This window comes from Myiozetetes cayanensis, unplaced genomic scaffold (assembly GCF_022539395.1).
Source record: "Myiozetetes cayanensis isolate MyiCay16 unplaced genomic scaffold, myiCay2020 scf2-11, whole genome shotgun sequence".
NCBI classification, from domain to species: Eukaryota; Metazoa; Chordata; class Aves; order Passeriformes; family Tyrannidae; genus Myiozetetes; species Myiozetetes cayanensis.
Genome location: NW_026087411.1, coordinates 18,459,263 through 18,479,125, shown reverse-complemented (window position 1 = coordinate 18,479,125; position 19,863 = coordinate 18,459,263). Strand labels below are relative to the sequence as shown.

Genomic DNA, 19,863 nt, shown 5'->3' with positions numbered 1-19,863 from the left:
AGTATTAGACTATTTTTCCATGGGTATCCAGGAGTACAGTCTTTGAATTCAGGTTGGCATTAAAACTGTTTTCCAGTCATTCATTGCTGCATGTTCTCCAAATTGTTGTATTTTTACATAGCTGAGTGAAGTTCAGAGGGTCTTGTCAAAGGACTTCACTTTGTCTTGGTGATCCTGACTGACACATGCATGTTAAAAGTTGTTTCAAGCCCCAAATAAAATGTTTCATTTGCCTTAATTTACCAATACTATCACCTCCTGTAAATATTGTAGATCCTAGCATCACGGGAAAGGAAATTGCTTTTCCAGTATTTCAGACCGCCAAGTGTACCAGCCTGTTACTGTTATTTCATGGTTTGTTAGTGACTTGAGATTAAACCCATTTTTTTTAAGAAAAGGGATTTGAGGTTTTTCTCCCATGTGCTTCACAGAATTACAGATTTGCCCTGGATATTTTATAGGAAAAAAAGGAAGAAAAAGGTTTTTTCCTTTCTTTTGTAACTAGATCCAAGAGCTCCGTGTTACGGCGCAGCTGGAGCAGCACCACTACAGCTCACTCTGAGGGGCCTGTGAAGCTGCACGAGGGCTCTCAGGTCCTCCTGACCAGCTCCAATGAAATGGGGACCATCAGGTACATTGGTCCGACAGACTTTGCACCAGGGATATGGATCGGGCTGGAACTCCGAAGTGCCAAGGGAAAGAACGATGGCTCTGTGGGAGAAAAGCGCTACTTCACCTGTAAGCTGAACCACGGGGTCTTAGTTCGACCAAGCAGGGTAACCTACCGTGGGATTAATGGGGCAAAGCTTGTGGATGATATTTGCTGAGCCGAAATGTGCTCAGAGAGCAGGAAATAAGTATTTTAAAGCACAAACCCAACCCCATCTAGAATGCAAACTTATTTTGAAATTATTAAATCTGCATTTGCATTTTACATATGAGTATATATATGTATGTGTGTGTATATAATATATATATATATATATATTTTATATAAAAATATATATATAAAATAGAGAGATAAAAAAGAATTCAGTCATGTTAAGAAGTAAAACCTCTCTTCTGTTTTGGTTAAACGGCCCTTGCCTGGAAGGATTTTACAGAAGCATCTTGTGTTTAAGATGCTGCATCATTTGACTAATGTTCCAGTTAGAGAACACCAGGATCTCCAGCGTTCTCTAAAGTTCCTGTGTGATTCATGCAGTATTTAAACAGTTTTCCTCCGTGTAGTAATGAACTGGTAATGCTTTGTGCATTGCCCGTTTTTGACAGCAGAGGTGGTTGATGAGTGACATTAGCCTGGTTCCCGGGCACTTTGTCAATTCCAATACCAGCTGCTAGCAATAAGGAAGAAAAAAAAAAAAAAAAAAATCCCTTTTTCAAGCAGTTGTAGAATATTTTTGCATTTTATCATTTGGATCCCTCCTCCTACCCCCTCCTCTTCTCCAGAATGCAAAAGGGCTGATAAATACAAGGATTTGCTGCTATCCTAGTGAACAGCAGCAATTAAATAAAAAGCCTTTAAAAACCACAAATATGCTGCATGTCAATCTGTATAGTAAAGAGCACTTTTTGTTGTGCATTTGTAGAAGGAGCTACATATAAGAAGCACTCTTGAAAATAACGCACTTTGCACTCTTCTGGAGAGCTTTCTTTCATTTTTAGAGACTTTCTTTTTGTTTGGGGTGCTGCAGGCGATGAGTATCACAGTTTTAAAATGCAAATAAACCCAGGGTGGGATTACACGTAATAACCTCTTCATAAATATTAAGTCTGTATAAATACAGCACGGTAATTCCTGCCAGTGGTATGGAACATATATACAGGGTTTTCAAGCAAGCTGTTGCCATTATTTGATTGTTTGTGATACATGTTTCTTCTTGTTTCCTTTGGAACAGTTTCCAGTATAAATTTCTTATAAGAGTCTTATGATAAATTAAGCATAGTTTTAGGTACAGCACTGTAACGCGCCTTGATGTGACATTATTGGCATATCAACCTTTTAAAACAGCTAATATTTTGTCCATGTTTTAAACATATAATGTATTTTAATTGCTCAGCATATGTAAACGTTATCTGATTAGGATGGTTTTGTGTTCCATTTTACTCTTAAATTATTTGCTTGCTCTTGCCTACTTGAAGAAGTGACACTTTAAATCGTAATAGCCTATTTTTGGACAGAATCCTGCTGCTGTAACCTTCTTTTAAATATTGCTGTAGCTATTTTTCCTGAGCTGTATTTAAAATAATGCGCATTGTATTCTAACATGGAAATTTTTAATTGAATATAAAAGCTGTAAATTTTGAAAGTAAAAAAAAAAAAAAAAAGGCGATGCTTTATATTTGAAGATGCAGATATTCAGTGATGTACTGAACTTTACTTTGTCTAATATCTGTTTATTGCTGGTATTAATAAAATGAAACCCTGTTCAATAGTGGACACCAAAAAGATTTTTTCATTTGACCATTACAGAATGTGCATCTCTCATGTCTGTTCTTATGTACAAATTAAGCACACGGGATTCTCATGGAACAGCAACTGTCAAACATAAACCAGAAGCTTTTGTATCTTCTGGCTGTTCGGCACAGAACTGCCAGTTTGAAACAAAGTGTTTGCACAGCACGTTTTGTCACAGCCTGGTGCTCCTGTGTGAGCAGCTGAGTTCCTGTGATGAGACACTCATTACCAGGAATGCTGCTTTTCCTGCCTGAGCAGATGGAATGGGTGTAACTGCTTTATCTGAGGGGTAGCTGGAGTTCTTCAGGAGGGAGGTATGGGAACCAGCATGTGGGTGAGGCAGCAACCTCGGGCAGTTTGTTATAGTCACACCATTTCTGTGTGGTCTGTCTTGCACAGATGAAGTAATATATAGGAGTAATATCTTTACAATAGTCTTCTGATTCACTGGTAGCTTTTTATTTTTTTTCCAAAGGTGTCAGGCTGTCCCTTCCCCAGCTCTGTGGCTACATCCAGTTTGGCTTGGAAGTGGGGTCTCAGTGGCCTGGCCTAGTGAGTGCTGCAGGACCTCAGTGGACCTGTCTGAGGGGTACAGAAGAGGGCACAGATACTCACAGATACTGAGTGTTGGTGTGATGCACTTTCCCTTCCATTCCAGCTTCAGCCAGCTGCACATTTCTCCTGAAAGCTCTGGACATAATCAGCTTGAGCACTGTGGGTTAGAGGAGCAAGTCAGGACTGTTATCAGGGTGGAGCCATTTTGGTAGCACTGAGAATCCTCTGCAGGGAAGCAAGAAGCACTGTAAGTCTGTGCAGCCTGCAACAGAAATAAATCAGTCCATTCCAGAAAGGATTACTCTCTTCAAGTTGGTGAGGTGAAGGGATTTGTGCTTCCCTAAATCCAAGGTAAGTTGCCATAATCCTTTCCTCCAATTCTTGCAGGACGACACCGTGTCATTAAAAAAATTCTGAAAATAACTGGCAGTGAAGTTTGGAATTTGGTGCTGTGCAGAGGACTGACTATCACAGCCCCAGACTGGTAGAAAAAGAGCCAAATGATCCTCAAAGTCCCTATAAACTACATAAATAAAACATTATCTGTTATTTATAAATAAATAAACAGCAATTCTGTGCTGCCTGTGTGGACTTTAAGGGTAGTCCTTGTCCCACAGCATGGCCCTGAGGTCCAGTTGGAGAAAATGTCCTTCAGTGCCATGAAATTGTTCAAGTTTTGTTGGACAGTGGAGAGAAAAGGCCACAGGTGTGTGTGACAGGACAAAGAGAACTTTTTTGAGGTGTCCCAGGATGGGGAATTCATTTCTAGTGAGTTTAGCAGGGTTGGATTCAGTGATTGCTTTGCAGATGCTGACAGTAATGGCTTTCTGGGCAGGGAGCCTGTGCTTTCAGAGGGTTGCTAGCCAGCAAGTTCTGAGGCACAAGGATCCAAGACACTGCAGATTTGCAAGACATAACCTGGTTCCTCTGACAAGTTAGCTCTGCTACCTGCAAGAGTTTTACTTAGGTGGCAAGTCGAGCATTTATGTCATGGCTTTTCAGTTTTTTGCAGAAGCCTTTCCATACACCAGGTGGAAACTGAGTCCATGAAAGCCACAGAGCGGAGCACCCACCTGCATCCTTTTCATTGCCTTGTCAGAGACAGACAACTCTGGAAGAAATGGGAATCAGAGCAAAGACTGCCAACCAGTGCCAGATCCAAAATAGTCTATGTGGCAGACTGCTGACTAGGTCTATTCCTAGAAGGGCACAGGAGAGCTCCCTTTTCAGTTAAGATGGAGAGGAACCAAAGTGGAAGGGAAATGGAGAGGAGAGGTGCCTGCTAGATACCTGCTCAGGAAAAAAAGTCTTGTTTAGCAAACCACAGCACTATCGTGCAATAGAATGAGCATGTGAAGGAGAAACTTTGGCGATAAGTCAGTCCTAATTTCAAGGACCATTTCTTGAGAATTGCAGCTACGGGGGGCATAGGAGTGATAGGGCGAGGGGAAAAAAGTGTTTCAGGGATGGAACTTCCTCTTCCTAGAATTGTCACAGGATTCAATGCTGGAACTCCACTGTATTTTAAAATACAACTTAGAGTTAGATCTAGTCACAGTCTATGTCCAGACTCAAAGAAAAAGGCTGTCTTAGTAGGATATACACATTTAGGAATGAAAACACCGAAATGCTCTCTTCAACCCTACCCGTTTTTCTCTTTATACTGACCAGTTTTCCTGTGGGTAGTAGCCAGCTTTGGTGCTTTGTGACAGAAGGAATGCCACCTCTGTAAGAAACTTGACATCCAATGTTTGCAATGCAGAGAAGTCTGAAACAGCTGCTTCTCTCCCAAAAGGTGGTTGGCTCAGTGTAACACAACACCACTCCTTTGGGTGTCCTTCACCTTAATACTTCTGCAGCTTTACCAAGAAAAAGGGATGTCCAGACACCTCCCTCTGATGCTGATCCAATCATTGCACAGCCCAACACAGAGAAAGCCAGCTACTGTCATTTTATTTGTCTTCATGCCTTGTAGTTCACTACACTTGTTTACAATACAAATACACTATTCAATACAAAATACTCAATGACCATATATTAGTATTTTTCTTCATAGTATCCCTGAAGTGCACAGGCCCTTCCTTCATAAACAACGTTGCATAAATGGCTGTACATGAGACAGACACTCCTATAATGAAGCTTGTTACTAAAAAAGCCAGATGCAGACAATTTGGACATTTTCCTGTGATGGGTTTAACTCTGGGACAGACAAATGGCCGTGTCTTTGCTGCTGTGGAAGGCTGTTTTATGCTATTCCTATGTCAAGGTTCTTGTCACCCAGAAGACAGGCGCAGTAACAGGAGCAGATATGCAAAGTTACACCAGTCATACCTCATTTCAGACCCTTTGTGTCGTGCAGCGACTGCGCCCAAATTAACGCAGCCCTCACGCTTCCAGCCTGTGGTACCTGCACCTCCCCTCGCTACAGCAAAGCCCCTCTCCCACCACCACTCCTTCACTGCACCTCGAGGAAGCAAACCCACCCAAACTTCTTCCCTCGCTTCATTCCCAGGCACGTGATGGAGAAACAAGGTTCAGTAGCAAAAAGGGAAGATGACAGGACAACTGGAAAGGTAGAGAAACAGGCATCCCAACCTAGTTTGCCTCCAGCAGCTTACAGAATCAGAAACCCATAGGAAACAGGCAATATCCACATGGAAATAAGCCATTTTCCAAGTATAAGAGTGGTAGCACAGGGTTTTTCTCAGTCACATTTTACATCTTGTAGATCATCCTGCTTCCTGCTTTTCCACTGTAAAACGAGGAAGATACAAATCAGAACATTAATATTGCCAATGAAAAAGATTAAGAGTCTTAAAAACAATTTCCTTAAGAAATATACAGTGTGTCAATAAACTGTAATTTAAAAAATAAGTCACAGACAAAAATGAGTAAGAAGGATAAAATAACTTGAATTTGTTTTTCTGCTGCACTGTAAGCCTAGCATGGAGCAGTTTGATAAATGAATTTGGGATTTACTCATCCAGAGTGCTTTGGTCTGGTGAGCCCATGGTGACTTAAGCCCCTTCATTCCCTGCAGCACTGAGTACTGAACAGGTGGATCTTTCTAGACACAGAAATTAAAAGTTTCTGGTTCATGACTGGACAAAATGCTCAGGGCGAACTGGCACTGCATCTGCAGCTCTTGCATGGCTAAATGTTACATGTTAAATGTCCTGTCAGCCCTTCAACTAATTGGAGATCATACAGTAACTGATGGTGCCTGAGTGTGCACAGAGGGACAGAGGAGAGGGGGATCATTAAGAAAAGCGTTCTTCAGATCATCCCAGTGATGCAAGTAAAATCTTGCACTGTCACTGAAATCCTGGCAATGCTTTGGCAACAGGACAGATGCTTAAAGTTAAGCAATGGAATTGCAGAATGACCAGGAAATCTTTGATGCAACCTGCACACAAACAGCAGAGCACCTTTTGGTCCAGGCAACTAATTTGTTATCTGAGAAAGAGGGCAGGCAAATGCTACAGCCCTTGTTTCTGAGTGACAAGATTTGATTAGCATCAATATTTACAGAAAAATTTTTGCAGCCTGGGGTACTGTGCTTGAACAGCAAACAGGGGTAACAAAGAGAATTCTTTCTGTAGAATAGCTCTGATATGTTGTGTCTTTAATACTAAAAATAAGCCCAAACTGGATTTCTGAATTCCTCTGAATTCCAAGAGTTAAGAAAAGGGGATTAAAAAAAAACAAACCACAAACAAAAGCTGACACAAACATCCCACCCCCCAAAAAAAAAAAAAAAAAAAGCCAAAAAAACCCCAAGGAAAAACAAACCAAACACCGCCCTCCCCCACAAAAAAAACCCAAAAAACCCAAACCCACCAAAAAATACCCACCAAAAAAACCCAACAAACCCTAAGAAAACCGCACAACAAAGAGTTTTACACAGGAGACACTGGAAGGAAGCCTACTTAAAATCAACTGCCAGTGCTGAACAGTATTTATCTCAATGCACTGTACTCAGCAGAGTAGAGAATTTCAGTAGTAATTCACCATTTCCCCTGACCAGAATTATCTCCTGACATATTCCATAGGAAAGAAGCAGGAATGTGTTTATCTCCATCATTTTTTTTTACAACTCCCATTCTGTAAGAGTATTTCAGTTGAAATTCTCTTATAAAATAACTGCACAGTACAAGCTCAGAGCAGTAACCACACTCTCATGAGGCTGGGAAAGCCTGCCTTTCGCCCCTACAAACTTATAATCATTTCTTGCTGCTTGTGCTTTTAAAGCTTCTTTAGAAACGCCACCTTTAACACTGTAACCTGGCAGCTTATCTGTATTTGTGCAGCATCAAAGCTGCTGCCTCAGATGCAAGAATTAATATTTTCAGTTAGTCAGAGATAATTAATTTAACAACTTTTTGTTCTTGTGTATTCTTTAAAAACACTCATCAGGATACAGGTCAGCTTCTGCCCTCAGTAACATTTGGTAAGGCAGCAAAACCTCAGTGTACTCCTAGGCAAAGAAATGCTAAAGAAAACAATGAGGAGCTTCAGCTCTTCTGAAAATGAAAAAGCTGGAATATTTAAATGAAAATTGCTATTATTTGTGAATAATATACTAGTGTAAGAAATTTTTCTGGCAGTGCTTGCCTCCTGAATTAATCAGCTTTCCTGAGACTCTGAAAACTACCCCCTTTTGTTTACTGAGCTAGAGAGAGACACTGGTGTGACACTAACACAGTCCTAAGCTAGACAGAATCCCTCCCCAGTGGCTATTTCATGACAAAAGCTGTGAGCCTAATAACCTTGGAGATGACAAATACTCTCCGAGTTCAACCTAAAGAAACCTGTAAGAGTAACCCTCATTATCCCTAGCAGACCCACACAGCAGGGGTGTGATGGATCCCCAGGACACGAACAGCAGTCCCTGACTCAAGCTTCTCAACACAAGAGCACAGCACAGACTAGGAGATCAGACCATCTCTCTCTCCCTCCTCTCAATGTATTTTTTGACAAGAGGGGGTGACCCAAACCAAGTCCTCCAAGTTCAATCTGAGCATCTCAAAGTTTAGGAGTATGTATATGTGGGTTCTGGTTTGTTCCCTTATGGAGACAGGAAGCTTACCTCAGCATTTGGATCCAGGGTCAGATTCAGATACACTTCACTGAAACAAAGAGTCTTGGACTGAAGAACACCTTCACACTCCTTTGCTGATGCTCCAGTACATCCATTTCCATGGAAATAAGCACCCCTTTTTTGGATAGCATTCATGCTAAAACAGCTCCTTGCAACCCTAAGCTGAAGTTACTAATGCACATCTTTACACATGAATTATTTCCTACATCTATGTTTTGACAATACACTTAACTGGAATATTTTTCATGCACAAGGTGTACAAAGTGAGTCAATGGAGTGTTTGTCCTTAAACCACTATCATACATGTATTTTGTTAAAGGGACAAGGGCTCTAAACCCTTCAAATACAGACAGTATCTGGCATCTGGACTGTGGCACGATGTAGTCTTCTGCCTTTCTGGTGTTATTCGTACAGGGTATGTCAAAGGCTATAGTAAACCTCTGAGGTATGCAGGTGGCTGTCCATTTTCAGGGCATGGTGAAAGTCTCTGTCATGACCGTGGTCCTTTAAAGCTTCACCTTGGTTCCACTTGACACGTGCAAGTTCCCAATGAGGGCATTCCTACTTTTGTAGGACAGAAGGAATTTTAAAGGGCTTTACTCAGTTTTAGTGCTTAAGCATAGGAAAACAAAAACAAAACAAAAATCCCCAGGCAAACAATGCCCCTCCCACCCCCAAGTGCCTCACAGCATCTGCACCCATCCTCTGCTTCCTCTCCCCTCTCTTTCAAGCGATGCAGTGTGACCAGTGTCTTTCTATCGCCCTGTCAGCACTCCCATAACCGCTGTGCACTCAAGGACTTTCGAAGACTGGACTGTAGCTGGAACACAACTTGAGAATGTGCCACCGTGTCACCATTCAGTGCACGCTGTATCCTTTTTTCGGTTTGGATAGAGGATGCTCTTCCCAAACCCGCTACAACATCTGCCAGCTGCAGGAGATCTCCAGGTCTTCCACAGCAATGACAAGTGTGGCATGGAAAACCTTGGACATGGAACACTCATGGCAGTGAGCCGCAGCTTTGACACGTAAGCAGAGAACACACAACTGAGAAAAGCTCACGGGAAGGGCATGACGACAACCATGCGAATGAGTTGATGCAACAGCAGCTGGGCCTTGCAGACAAAATCTGCATCCTCCCTCCCCCTTGGTTCTTTCACTCTACTGGGGCTCCGGTGGATTGAAGCCTCTTGGGTTGGTTGAAATTACAATGGCAAGGGTGGCACTTTTGGAGTAAATTTGCACAAAATAGAAGGTGATGCTGTCAGATCCCTTGCTCGTGGTGTGTTGGGTAACAGGACATCTCTTCAAGGCTCAGGGGCCACAGGGGGAAAAGTCAAGAGGGCTGAGGGCTCTCAGGGCCCCTGCTGGGTTATGTGGCTCTTCTTTCTTAGGACGGGGTCCTCGTAAGTGCTAGCGCAAGGTGGCGTGGAGGCTTCCAAGGGTAAGCCCTGCTGTTGGTATCCATAGTTGACATTCCCACAGGGGAAGTGGCGGAGCCTAAAGAGAGGCACTTCTTTAACACTTGCAGTTAGGGAAGATGGCTCTAATAGCAAGGAGGAGCCTGGCAGCCTGCCAGTCATAATGTTGGGCCCCACAGTACAGTTTCCTTCCTGTCCCAAATTCTCCCTCTCGTGCCTCTCCTTCTCCAGCACAGAACTGTTTTTGCTGGCCTGCTTCTCCGCAAACCAGGAACCGTAGGTTGGATTCCAGAGGTTGGTGGGCTTGTTTCTGGAGCCCCGGCTTTTGTGCAGCTCAGAAGGGGGATTGGACTGGGCATAGGCCATGTTGATGTGTCCCCCTGCTGAGGGGGACGGCACCTTCCCTGGCACTGGCTGTTCCAAGGCTCTTGCTTTCCCTAGAGATTTTCCAGCAGTGATGGCTGATGGCAGGGGTGGTGGAGATGGCAGGGTTTGCTTGTCATCCTTTCTGTCTTGGTGTGTGGAGACCAACAGAGGAGAAATTCCTTCTGGATCGTCAGGGCGCACCTTCTCCTCCTCCTCAGCTGATGGGCCATATTCTACCGGCAAGGCGGTGTTGATGACATCTGGATCCTGCCAGAGAGAACGATGACAATTTCTCAAAGTCTGTAGGCATCATGCGTTGAATAAAAACCTGACACATTTGGCAGCTGTCATGCTATGACCACAGTGCATCATTCCCACTACCCAGTGCCCATATTCCATGTGTAGGGGATGCAGATGAAATGCAGTTAACTGTGAGATGTAATGGGTTAACCTTAAAAGTCGAACTCTTAAAAAAAACCCAACCCTAAAACTCACCACAGAACAGTAGAGGCACAAAACCAATGAAAAACATTTTTTATGTCCAGACAAATTTCCTGTGGGAATTTTGTTTTGGAATCTATATCATCTCAGAGTTCATAACATTCTCAGATAATACTGAAAAAGTTTCAGCCATGTAAGTATTGCCTCCATACAACAAGGGAGGAATGGAAATGCAGAGAGAAGGCAATACTGGCAGACCCCTTGCATCCCAAATCCAGAGAGACTGTGGTTCTGAGCAGTTTTGAGAATTAAACTGAGAGAAAATGTGGTGATCTGGGCAGCCTTTAATTATTGCTAGATGCCATGGCAAGCTACAGAGAGCAGAAAAAAAATGCCTCCCAATCCAAGGATCCAAACACACATGAAAAACAGATCAAGCTTCCCAAATAGCAAGGGAAAGCAAACTGACTGAGGCAAATAATAGTGAGGCCATATAAGAAGCCTTTGCTGATACAGGCAGCAAAATATTTTCTAAACTACTCTACTTCTTGTAAGCTAAACTGGTGTTAAAAGCTAAGTAAATCTGATTTTGGCCTGGAAATCCAGCTGCATCCTTCCCCCCCTTGCCGAGCCTTAGAATCCCCACTTCTTGAGCCTGGCTGTTTCCACCTGCCTTCTCCAGCGCTGTCAGATTCAGAAAATTGCTAACAGCTGCTGAAACCACCTGCAAAGGGTGCTCTGAGCTGGGACAATTCCTGTTCGGTGCTGACTGTCTTAAGGGTGAACACCATGATGGAGTGGCTGGGATGAGGCATGTGAAACTCACGCAGGTGTGGGCCTGTCTTAGCTCTTTTGCTCGTTGGAATCTCTGCCTTTACAAGCAGAAGAAGAGCTACTGGTGTGCTATTTCTATAGCTGTGTAAGTTTGTTTAAGCCTGTGCCTTTCAGCAGTGAAAGATAAGATGGATCCAGTACCCAATGAGGTGAATATCCCAGCCACTGTTCCCAGGCTGGCGTCACTCCCTGGACTTCTGACTGCATTCTGACTGCATTCAGTGCTGCCTTCTCATCTTGTGTTCTGGTTTGTCTAGACCTCTCCTCAAGAGGAACCCTCTCCACCCACTTCATCCGAGATGAATTAACACCCATACCTGGGTGCAGTACTCAATCCTCTCCAGGATTATGGCAAAATTTGGCCGGTCTTCAGGCTGGTGCTGCCAACACTGGGTCATGATGCGGTAACTGAAAGGGCAGAACAGGAGATGCTCATGAACAGCAGATCCTGTGGTACATAACAGCTTAGAAATCATAAGCATGCATCAGCACTCTGACTTCCAACAAATAAGAGTTGTCTGCCTTCCCCAGAGTCAGACAACTGATGTACTGGTAGCCACTGAAATGTGACCACCACTGGGGTAAAATCCACAGCCCACCAGAGAAATAACTCAGCCACTCAAAAGCCCTTGGACAATTCACCAGAGGTAGGCAGGGCTACAGATAAAGGAGCCCAGTTATCCCTATCTGTGAACAGTCTTATGCATTGAAGTTTCACAGATAACCTAAGACACAGAAATACTGCACCATCTTTGACCAAACAAGCAGTGACCAGTAATTCTCAAAAGGGCCCTAAATTATTCTCCAAAACAGACAGAAAAATTAAATATTAAAGAAATCACTGGCACTCAAGTTCAGTAAAACAGATCAGCCACAATAAGATCAACCTTACAAGTAATTAACTTTTGACTAGAGAAAAGCATTTTAATCAGAAAGTTATTTGCATGAATATATTAAAGTTAACATCTCATACACAGGGCCAGGGCAGTTTTTAGGTGGATCCATCCTTCCTCCATTGGTGACAAACTCCAGAACCTCCTGGTTACTTTTGCTAGGGTAAGGCATGTATCCCAAAGAGAATATCTCCCACAGCAATACACCAAAAGACCTGAATACAGAAGCAAAGAAAAACAAAGTGAAGGATGCAGGAATAACCGTCACCAATACTCAGTGCCCTTAGGTTCAGCACTGCTCTTTGCAGCCTTTGCTCAGGCAGCTGGTGTAAGTCCCTGCTGCAGGATTCAGACACAAGTAAGTGGCACAGTTGTAACAGTGAATTTTGAAACATTTAATAAATACTAGTAGATGACTGTTAAGTGAGTAAAGTCTAGGATATAGGTAGGTAAATATGGTTGCTTTGCCCTCTGAGACTGGTGAGTCTGAAAAACCCAGCTTTCAGTACATGAGAAATGAACCTTAACATGCATTTTTTACAAAATTTTCACACTTTACAAAAGGGGTTGCAAGACAGACAGACTGGACAGAGAAGGAAAGGAAACACACCATGTGTCTGTTTTTGATGTAAATATCCCTTCCATGAAAGCCTCAGGAGGCATCCATTTGACAGGTAACATTGCACACCCACCCTTCCGGTAGTAGCTGGCTCTGCAGAGAACAAACAAAAGAGTCAGCCAAGAACTCAGAAAACAGCATTGATTTGGGATTTCTATAATTACAAATATTAAAATTATGACCCAGAGGAGAGACTAATTTAGGCAGAACAATATGGCGGAGAAAATGCTGAAAAAACCTGCTTGTTCTCACAAAAGTAGTGGAAATGGGCAATCCATGGAAGGACTGTTTTATCTACCTCACTTCAGACCTGATCTGGTAAATCAGTTATCCTCATCTGTGTCCATATTCCTAGTGAATTACTCAAACAGTTACTGCTGCTGGCAAAGCCATCCTCCTGGTCTTTTCAACCACAGCAAGATCTTCACCTCATTTCCCACATGGTCACCTTGAGAATCCCCACCAAAAATAAACAGAACCTATCCAATATGTACCCAGTCTAAAGCACCGCAAGTAAAATCCCAAAGCCTTTGTAAGAACAAGGAGTTTGATGAAGAGGATGCTTGGCCATTAGAGCTGAGGCACTAGTACAAAAACCACCTCCTGTGCTCCTGAGACAGTCCTTTATTGTTGCTGTCATTTAAAATAAAACCTACAAGCCCCAAATCCTATGCTGGCAGCTGCGGAAGGATGCTCATGCAAGCTGGTATCACTGATCATAACTACACAGCCTGAGCATCTAAAGGATATTCGTGGACAAAGAAACATGTGCAAACTTCAAAGGCACCTTTGAAAGCTCAGCTCCAAAGAGTTCATCTTGGCAGTTGGTTCTATTGATTGTGTGAGGGAGACAGATGCTACTTTGTCCCAGCAGAGCCCCCATCTGACAGTGGGGCAGTGTGGGGGCTCTTTGTCAAGGGAGAGGAGAGAAAAACCCCAAGCTGATCAGAGCTGATACTCTTGTGTTTTTGAAAGTAGCACTCTGTTTGCAATCACCTCAGGCTGTGATACTGTCAGATCTCAAGCTAAGTAGAGCCAGAAGAATCCCCAAGCAGGGAAAAAAGAAGGCAAGGCACTGAAATAAACAGTGCGGGTGACTGAGCACAAGGCATTCCTTCTTCCGAGTCAGGGGCAAATCAATTCCTCAGCACAGCGGGATATGGTGCTGCACTTCTAGAGGTGCTATATGGAAGATGAGATATCAAACTGCAGCCCTGACTGCTTATGGTCATTAAAGATTTTCTGGCACTTCTTGCAAGAGCAGAGTAGTTAACCCTGTGTCTTGGCTGCATTCCAGTTTGGGTGATTACATTTTCCTGACCTTCCTCTGCACCTTCCTCCTTTAGCTGCAGTAAATTGAGAAGATTTACTGATGACACCAAACCAAAGGTGCAGGGGTAGCATCAAGGAGAGAGATTAAACTCAGAATGATTTGGGACCACAAAACAAAAGGGCGCATTAATGCCCTTTGGTGTGGAGAAAGTAAAGAGAAGAAACTGAAGACAGAATGAAAGAGGGAGGGAAAACACCTTCCATGACCATTGGACTTCACTGCCCAGGAGAAAGCTGTCAGGAGTGGGAAAATCTCCAGAGCACAGTTAAACTACAAATAAAGGCAAACACCAGAAATACATTAGCTGGAATTCACCAGGGTGGGATCTCTCCACTTCTTGCCTTGCTGGGGTTATGCAGAGCAGCACAAGAGCCTAATCTCCTGCACTGCTCCTGCCTCGTTTTAGTGAGATTCCACTTGCAGATACCCTGGTCTTAGCTCTGCTACCTGTATATATCACGGGCCATTCCAAAGTCTCCAATCTTAGCCACTCTCCCAGGCCCTCGACAGGTAAGGAGGCAATTCCTGGCAGCAATATCCCTACAGGGAAAGAGAAAAAAAGCAACAGAAGGAGAAGAACCACTTAATCATTTGACAATTTAGCAAGTCAAAAAGAAAGCAAAGAATAGTATGTACTTTCCTGAGCTTCAGAGAGCCCACAACAGCCAGAAATACCAGTGTTTATGGATAACTGCTATGTCCCAAATTCCAATCTACCCCCCACTGCAGGAACAGTTCTTTTCTCTAACATTTCCTCTTTAAACTTCACGTAGCACCTCCCAGTTGAAAGCATGGGCCTCCTGAGAACCCTCCTTCACCTCAGAACTATTTTTAAGTTTCTAAGGAGTGCAAGAAGTAGAGCTGGGGAATGATCCACTGATCTGTTCCTGGTGTGTTTGTTCAAATGTTGTGAAATGGTGGTTGTTGCACTGTCAGAGACAGGCAGAACAACAATGTGCATGTGTTGCTCTGAATACTGAAGTTCTGGGCCTGTATATGCAGGTAAAGCTCCAAGCTCCACCTCTTCTGGGCTGAAGCAAACCTTGAGATCTGAATAGCACAGTGGAACACCTTATGGATGACTCTATCAGAACTGTGAATTATCACATCTCTACTCATCTCTACCCAACAGGCAGAATTTTAGATGCTCGCCAAACACCCTGTTCTGCAGGAGCAGGCAAGAATAATCACAAGGTGTTGAACTTCTGGCTATACTTGTACAGCTGTTCTCTGAGAGGGAGAAGAAAAAGGTTCCAGAATGAGCAGAGGCACTAAACAAAATTCGTGATAGGGAGAGCTTTAAAGACTTCTGTCACGAGATTGTGTCCCTTTGCAGAGTAACCAAATGGACTGCACAAGTGCAGGCACTGAGACAGAGCTCGGGATCTCTGGTAAGTGTACAGACCTTCGCCAACCTGATTTATAGCAGCTTTCCTGTTAACTGCTTCTATTACTCTGATTTTTGTCCACATTGTTTAAAGGTTTCCAGCCACTAGAGTGCAGCAGGACATAAACATATGGAGCAGGGAATAACGAGTCTGTGTGGGCCTGTATGCAAGTCCTGCCCATGTTGTGTTCACCTACCTGTGAATGAAGTGGTTCTCCTCCAGGTATTGACACCCACAAGCAATGTCACGGGCCACGTGGAGCAAGTCCAGCATGGAAAGGGAGGAGGGCTGATTCTACCAAAAGAAAAACGTGGGTTAAAAGCAACAACACGGTGTGATTTGTTGCTAATACAACATTGGGAATTCTCCAATAAGTGAGAACCTTCAATGTTAATACACAAAGGGATTACAAAAATGCACAAGAAGGAGTTCATATCCGTGAACTATGGAAAGGATGTGCAGACACAATGTCATACAGACCCCAGAGACAGAATCAGAACAGCTGGATCTGACTTTCCAGCTCTATTGGGATGCCCCTGTAAGAATTTACCCCAGTTCTCACGGGAGATGCTTCTGAATTTTCAGCACGATTTTTGGGGTCTGTAGCCTGAACCGTTCCTCACCAAGTTTCTTTGTATTATTGCTAGTTCCTCTCTAAGTCACCTTGAACAACGAAAATGACATTTTGTATAATGGCATGAGTCACATTTGCTCTTTCCCTCCTCCACATCTGTGTAGGTTTTCTCTTGCCCCTTAGAGCACTGACACAGGTTTGTGTAGCCAACGGCTATGGAAGACTAAGGCTGCCAACTCCTTCTTCCTGCCCCTCTGATGAAGTCCACAGCCCTTGCCAGCAGGAGCCAGATGCTTTAGCAAAAAGGGCAGAATTCGCCCTGGCTCACATTCATCAGCCTCTGAAGCCAAACCATCAGCTGCTGCACCGAGGTGTGAATCAGTGATCTCTGTGGCCAGTCCTGTGGGGGAGGAGGAAACCGCTGCTGCCAGCGGAGCGATGACAAACAACTGGGTGTCAGGGACTGCTTATTCCACAGTAGCCATTTGCCAGCTAAGTGTTTAATGGCCTGAGGTATTGGACCAAACAAGCTTATCCCACTCTTCAGCTCCCTCTTATGACACCAGCCATTCTGCTCAGTCCCTGAAAGCCGCACCAGCCCATGGGGCTCTACCACCAATGCAAAAACCAGCACAGGTTCTCCAATGTGACAGGTGACAGGGACTGTTTCTGTTGTGAAGAAATGTAACTCCAGGCTGATGCAATGCTGTGCTGGCCACCCCATCTGATCTAAACCATTGCTAACTGGGACTGGAAATCAGTTCAGGCTCTGCAGCAGCCAGCAGCAAGCAGTTAAACAGTGGTCATTGGCTGGTAAAACTCAAAAATCTTAATGTCTTCTGAAGAGATTAGAAAATAACTGGCCTCAATACTTGATTAATGAAATAACTGAAAAATGCTGTATATCTGTGTGAACAAAGCCCGTTTTGTTCAATGCAGGGCCATAAAAGAAAATTGTTTGTGACTTGATATCACCTGTCTATATTTTATCATTTACAAAGTATAGTTCATTACATATATATACTTAACTGATTCTTTAGAACACTGGACTGCATCTCCCTTAAACTTTCCTTTTAATAGAGCAATTGTTTCCTGAAAACATAAAGCACCTCTCCTCCCATTTTGTGGGGAAGGGGAAATAATCTTTTCTACCTCTGTGAGTTGAAGTGACTCACCAGCTACACAAGATGGCTACAGTAAGAAAGGATGGACATGCCTTCTTTTTTCCTTTCCGGGTATAACCAAAGGGAATTTAATATCTCAATCTACCCATTCCCTCCTCTTCTGAGCAAGGGTCAGAAACCTGAAGTGAAAACTGAGCAAAAAGCCCAATTCTTTACTCTGCAATCGATTCCAGACCTGAGCTGTACTGCAAGGCAGTCAGTGGGCTGAAGCTGATTTGAACGACATAGCTTTTTTCTTTTTTTCTCTTTTTTTGGTATTTTTTAACTCCCTTCCTTTCCCTCCTTAGATGAATTCCTTCCACCTTTTATTTGGCTAACTACAATTCTAAAACAGATGTGACTGCCCAGCCAAGGACAATTTAGCCATGTAATTTGTTTGAAAAATGGATGTTTGGGATTCATTTTGCAAGAGGGGCAGCCTTGAGACACACCAAAGGATTCGCTTTACAGCTTTTGCTCCCCAGATGAATGGACAATGCCAGCTGCAATGCACCGCTGCTCAGGGCAGTGGGCATGCTGGAAGCACTAGTGTGACACCTCCCCAGGTGAGGCTTAATCTTGCTAAAGGTGAATGAAATTCTGTGTATTGTTCAGTGTAATCACTGCCCTGTGCAACAGGCTGCACAGCACAAAGGAGGGGAATCATTTATCCATATATGATTTGTCTCCCAGAGCTCTTCTTTGATTGCTGCGCTGTGTGTGAGAAAGATCAGCACTGAACTTCCCACAATGGACAATTCTGCAATGTTCACAATGAGCAAAGGCTCCAATACCAGGTGTCTCTGAATCTACCAGACTGCTTTACCACAGGTGAGGGGGACGGGGCATTCCTGTAATAGATGTGAAACTTTACTAGAAATGGAACAGAGAAGCCCTTCAGGGTTGCAAACCCTGGAGCCGTGGGGAAGTACGAAGGTGGAGTTTATGGAGTGGACCTAGCTGGCATAAATTGACGTACTCCACAAGAGGCACTGGTATTGTATTAGTGATGTTGGATGAATGTATGATAATTCTTACTTAGAGTCCAGAAAAATCATTTCACGTTGGCTGAACACTGCTTTCGTTATTTACATGAAGAAGACAGGCGAACAACATGCAGTAGTGCTGGCAGCATCTTGATCTCTCATTAAATTGGATCCCATGTTCTGACATCTCCTGCAGTTGCTCTAGCTTCCCATTTCATGTCCCTTGCAATGTCTTAAGCTCCACTTCCCTTGATTCACCTTTTCCTTTACCATTCCCTCTGCTTGCTTTCCTGTTTTTCAGTGGCTGAGTGCATGGCAGAGTGCTGCATGTGTCTTGCTCCAAGTCACACAGGTTGTTGCTGACCAGTGGCAAACCAAACAAGGCAACTGATGATCTCTCTAGCATAGTGCTTTCTTTTTTCTGAAGCCTTGGAATTAATGTCAAGTTAATGCCTTTCACACCTCTATTATTTTTTCCAAAACTGTCAAACAAATTTGAAGTTACTAGCAGAGGAGTGGAGAGAGCAACTGGGAGATGAAGGTAGAGAGTGAACATGTAAATCTCTTTTTTGTTATTAGGCTGAAAGCCGAAATAGGTGGGAAAGACAAGGTAGTAAAATAAATTAGCTGGAAAATACAAAACTGCAAAAAAATAAGGGGAAAGGCAGTAATTCATATGGTGCTTACTGCAGAGTAGGCAGTGGACCTGCGCTACTGAGTCAGTCAGCCAGGTCTTGTGTGTTCAATTAATTCCTTTTTGAATCAAAGCTCATCAAAGCCTGTTTACTCTGTACTCTTTCTTGTCTTTCCTTTTCTTTACTGGGCCTGAAAAGCTGCATATCCAGTCTGTTGTGCCTGCCTCCTGCCTGTCTTCTTTGAATGAGCAACAGGAGGAAGAAAGCAGCTCAGGGTTCATTTAGAGCAGTGCAAAGATACACCCAGCAGTAATGAGCCACAGGCCTTATGTACTCTGTCACACCTCAAGTACATGCAGAGGTAAATCCACTTCCACAGTTGGATCCCATATTTCACAGAGCACAATGCTCTGCACACATCTCATCTCTCATCAGTCAGTCTCCTCGCCTCACGGTTTCTGAGCCAGTACTCAAACGTGCAACCAGGGGCTGATTTCTCAGCACTCACAGGTGCCATTGGCCCTTCAGAAGCTGCCCCAGCAGCCAGACAGTGAATTACTCTGTCATTCTTGCCAGGCAGACACCACATGGGATGGTTGCAGAGGCAGGGAAAGGCAAAGGGAAGAAGGTGTTAGAAGTGGAGCAGAATCATGTGGATCTATGTCTGCGTACAGTCAGGCTATCCACATTTATCCAGTTGTTGAAGAGGGAATGGAAACTGTTTTTCTGAATCAGTTCCAGCTTGCAACTGCCCATCTGCATTTGAAACTCAGCTTCCCAAAGAGTGATAGAAATGTGACTGAGCAGAAAACAGAGGCATCAATCCCAGGTCTGCTGCACTCCTGGGAGCAAGTTAAATGGAGGAATAAGGGGGAACCTTCAAGGTGCTGGGAACAGCCCCTGTGTGTAGTAGTTATTATGGTCAGCCTCAGATAACCTCAAACAGGTCAGGAAAGACAAGGAAAGGAGAAGAATGGAAAGAGCTGCTGTGAAGGCAGAAAGAGAAGAAATGGAATGAACCGTCTGCCTCTTCTGACATTGGCTTTCACAGAGGCTGCACAGGGCTACTGCTAAGAGGAACAGAAGCCCTGGCAAG

At 43.7% G+C, this 19,863-nt stretch overlaps 2 protein-coding genes across 3 annotated transcripts in view; one reads left to right on the top strand and one right to left on the bottom strand.

The window, feature by feature from the left end:
- CLIP4 (CAP-Gly domain containing linker protein family member 4) overlaps positions 1–2,475 on the top strand; it is a 32,375-nt gene extending 29,900 nt beyond the window's left edge. The window contains exon 18 of the mRNA XM_050316454.1: positions 506–2,475. Coding sequence (XP_050172411.1) covers positions 506–827 — 322 coding nt within the window. The 3' untranslated portion in view covers positions 828–2,475. The remainder of the gene's footprint in view (positions 1–505) is intronic.
- A 2,474-nt stretch (positions 2,476–4,949) lies between these two features.
- ALK (ALK receptor tyrosine kinase) overlaps positions 4,950–19,863 on the bottom strand; it is a 309,488-nt gene continuing 294,574 nt past the window's right edge. For both annotated transcript variants that reach the window (XM_050316451.1, XM_050316452.1), the window contains 7 exons: positions 15,606–15,703; positions 14,469–14,561; positions 12,680–12,781; positions 12,150–12,284; positions 11,494–11,584; positions 8,103–10,168; positions 4,950–5,765 (listed from right to left, as the gene is read on the bottom strand). In XM_050316451.1, coding sequence (XP_050172408.1) covers positions 9,470–10,168; positions 11,494–11,584; positions 12,150–12,284; positions 12,680–12,781; positions 14,469–14,561; positions 15,606–15,703 — 1,218 coding nt within the window. In that variant the 3' untranslated portion in view covers positions 4,950–5,765; positions 8,103–9,469. The remainder of the gene's footprint in view (positions 5,766–8,102; positions 10,169–11,493; positions 11,585–12,149; positions 12,285–12,679; positions 12,782–14,468; positions 14,562–15,605; positions 15,704–19,863) is intronic.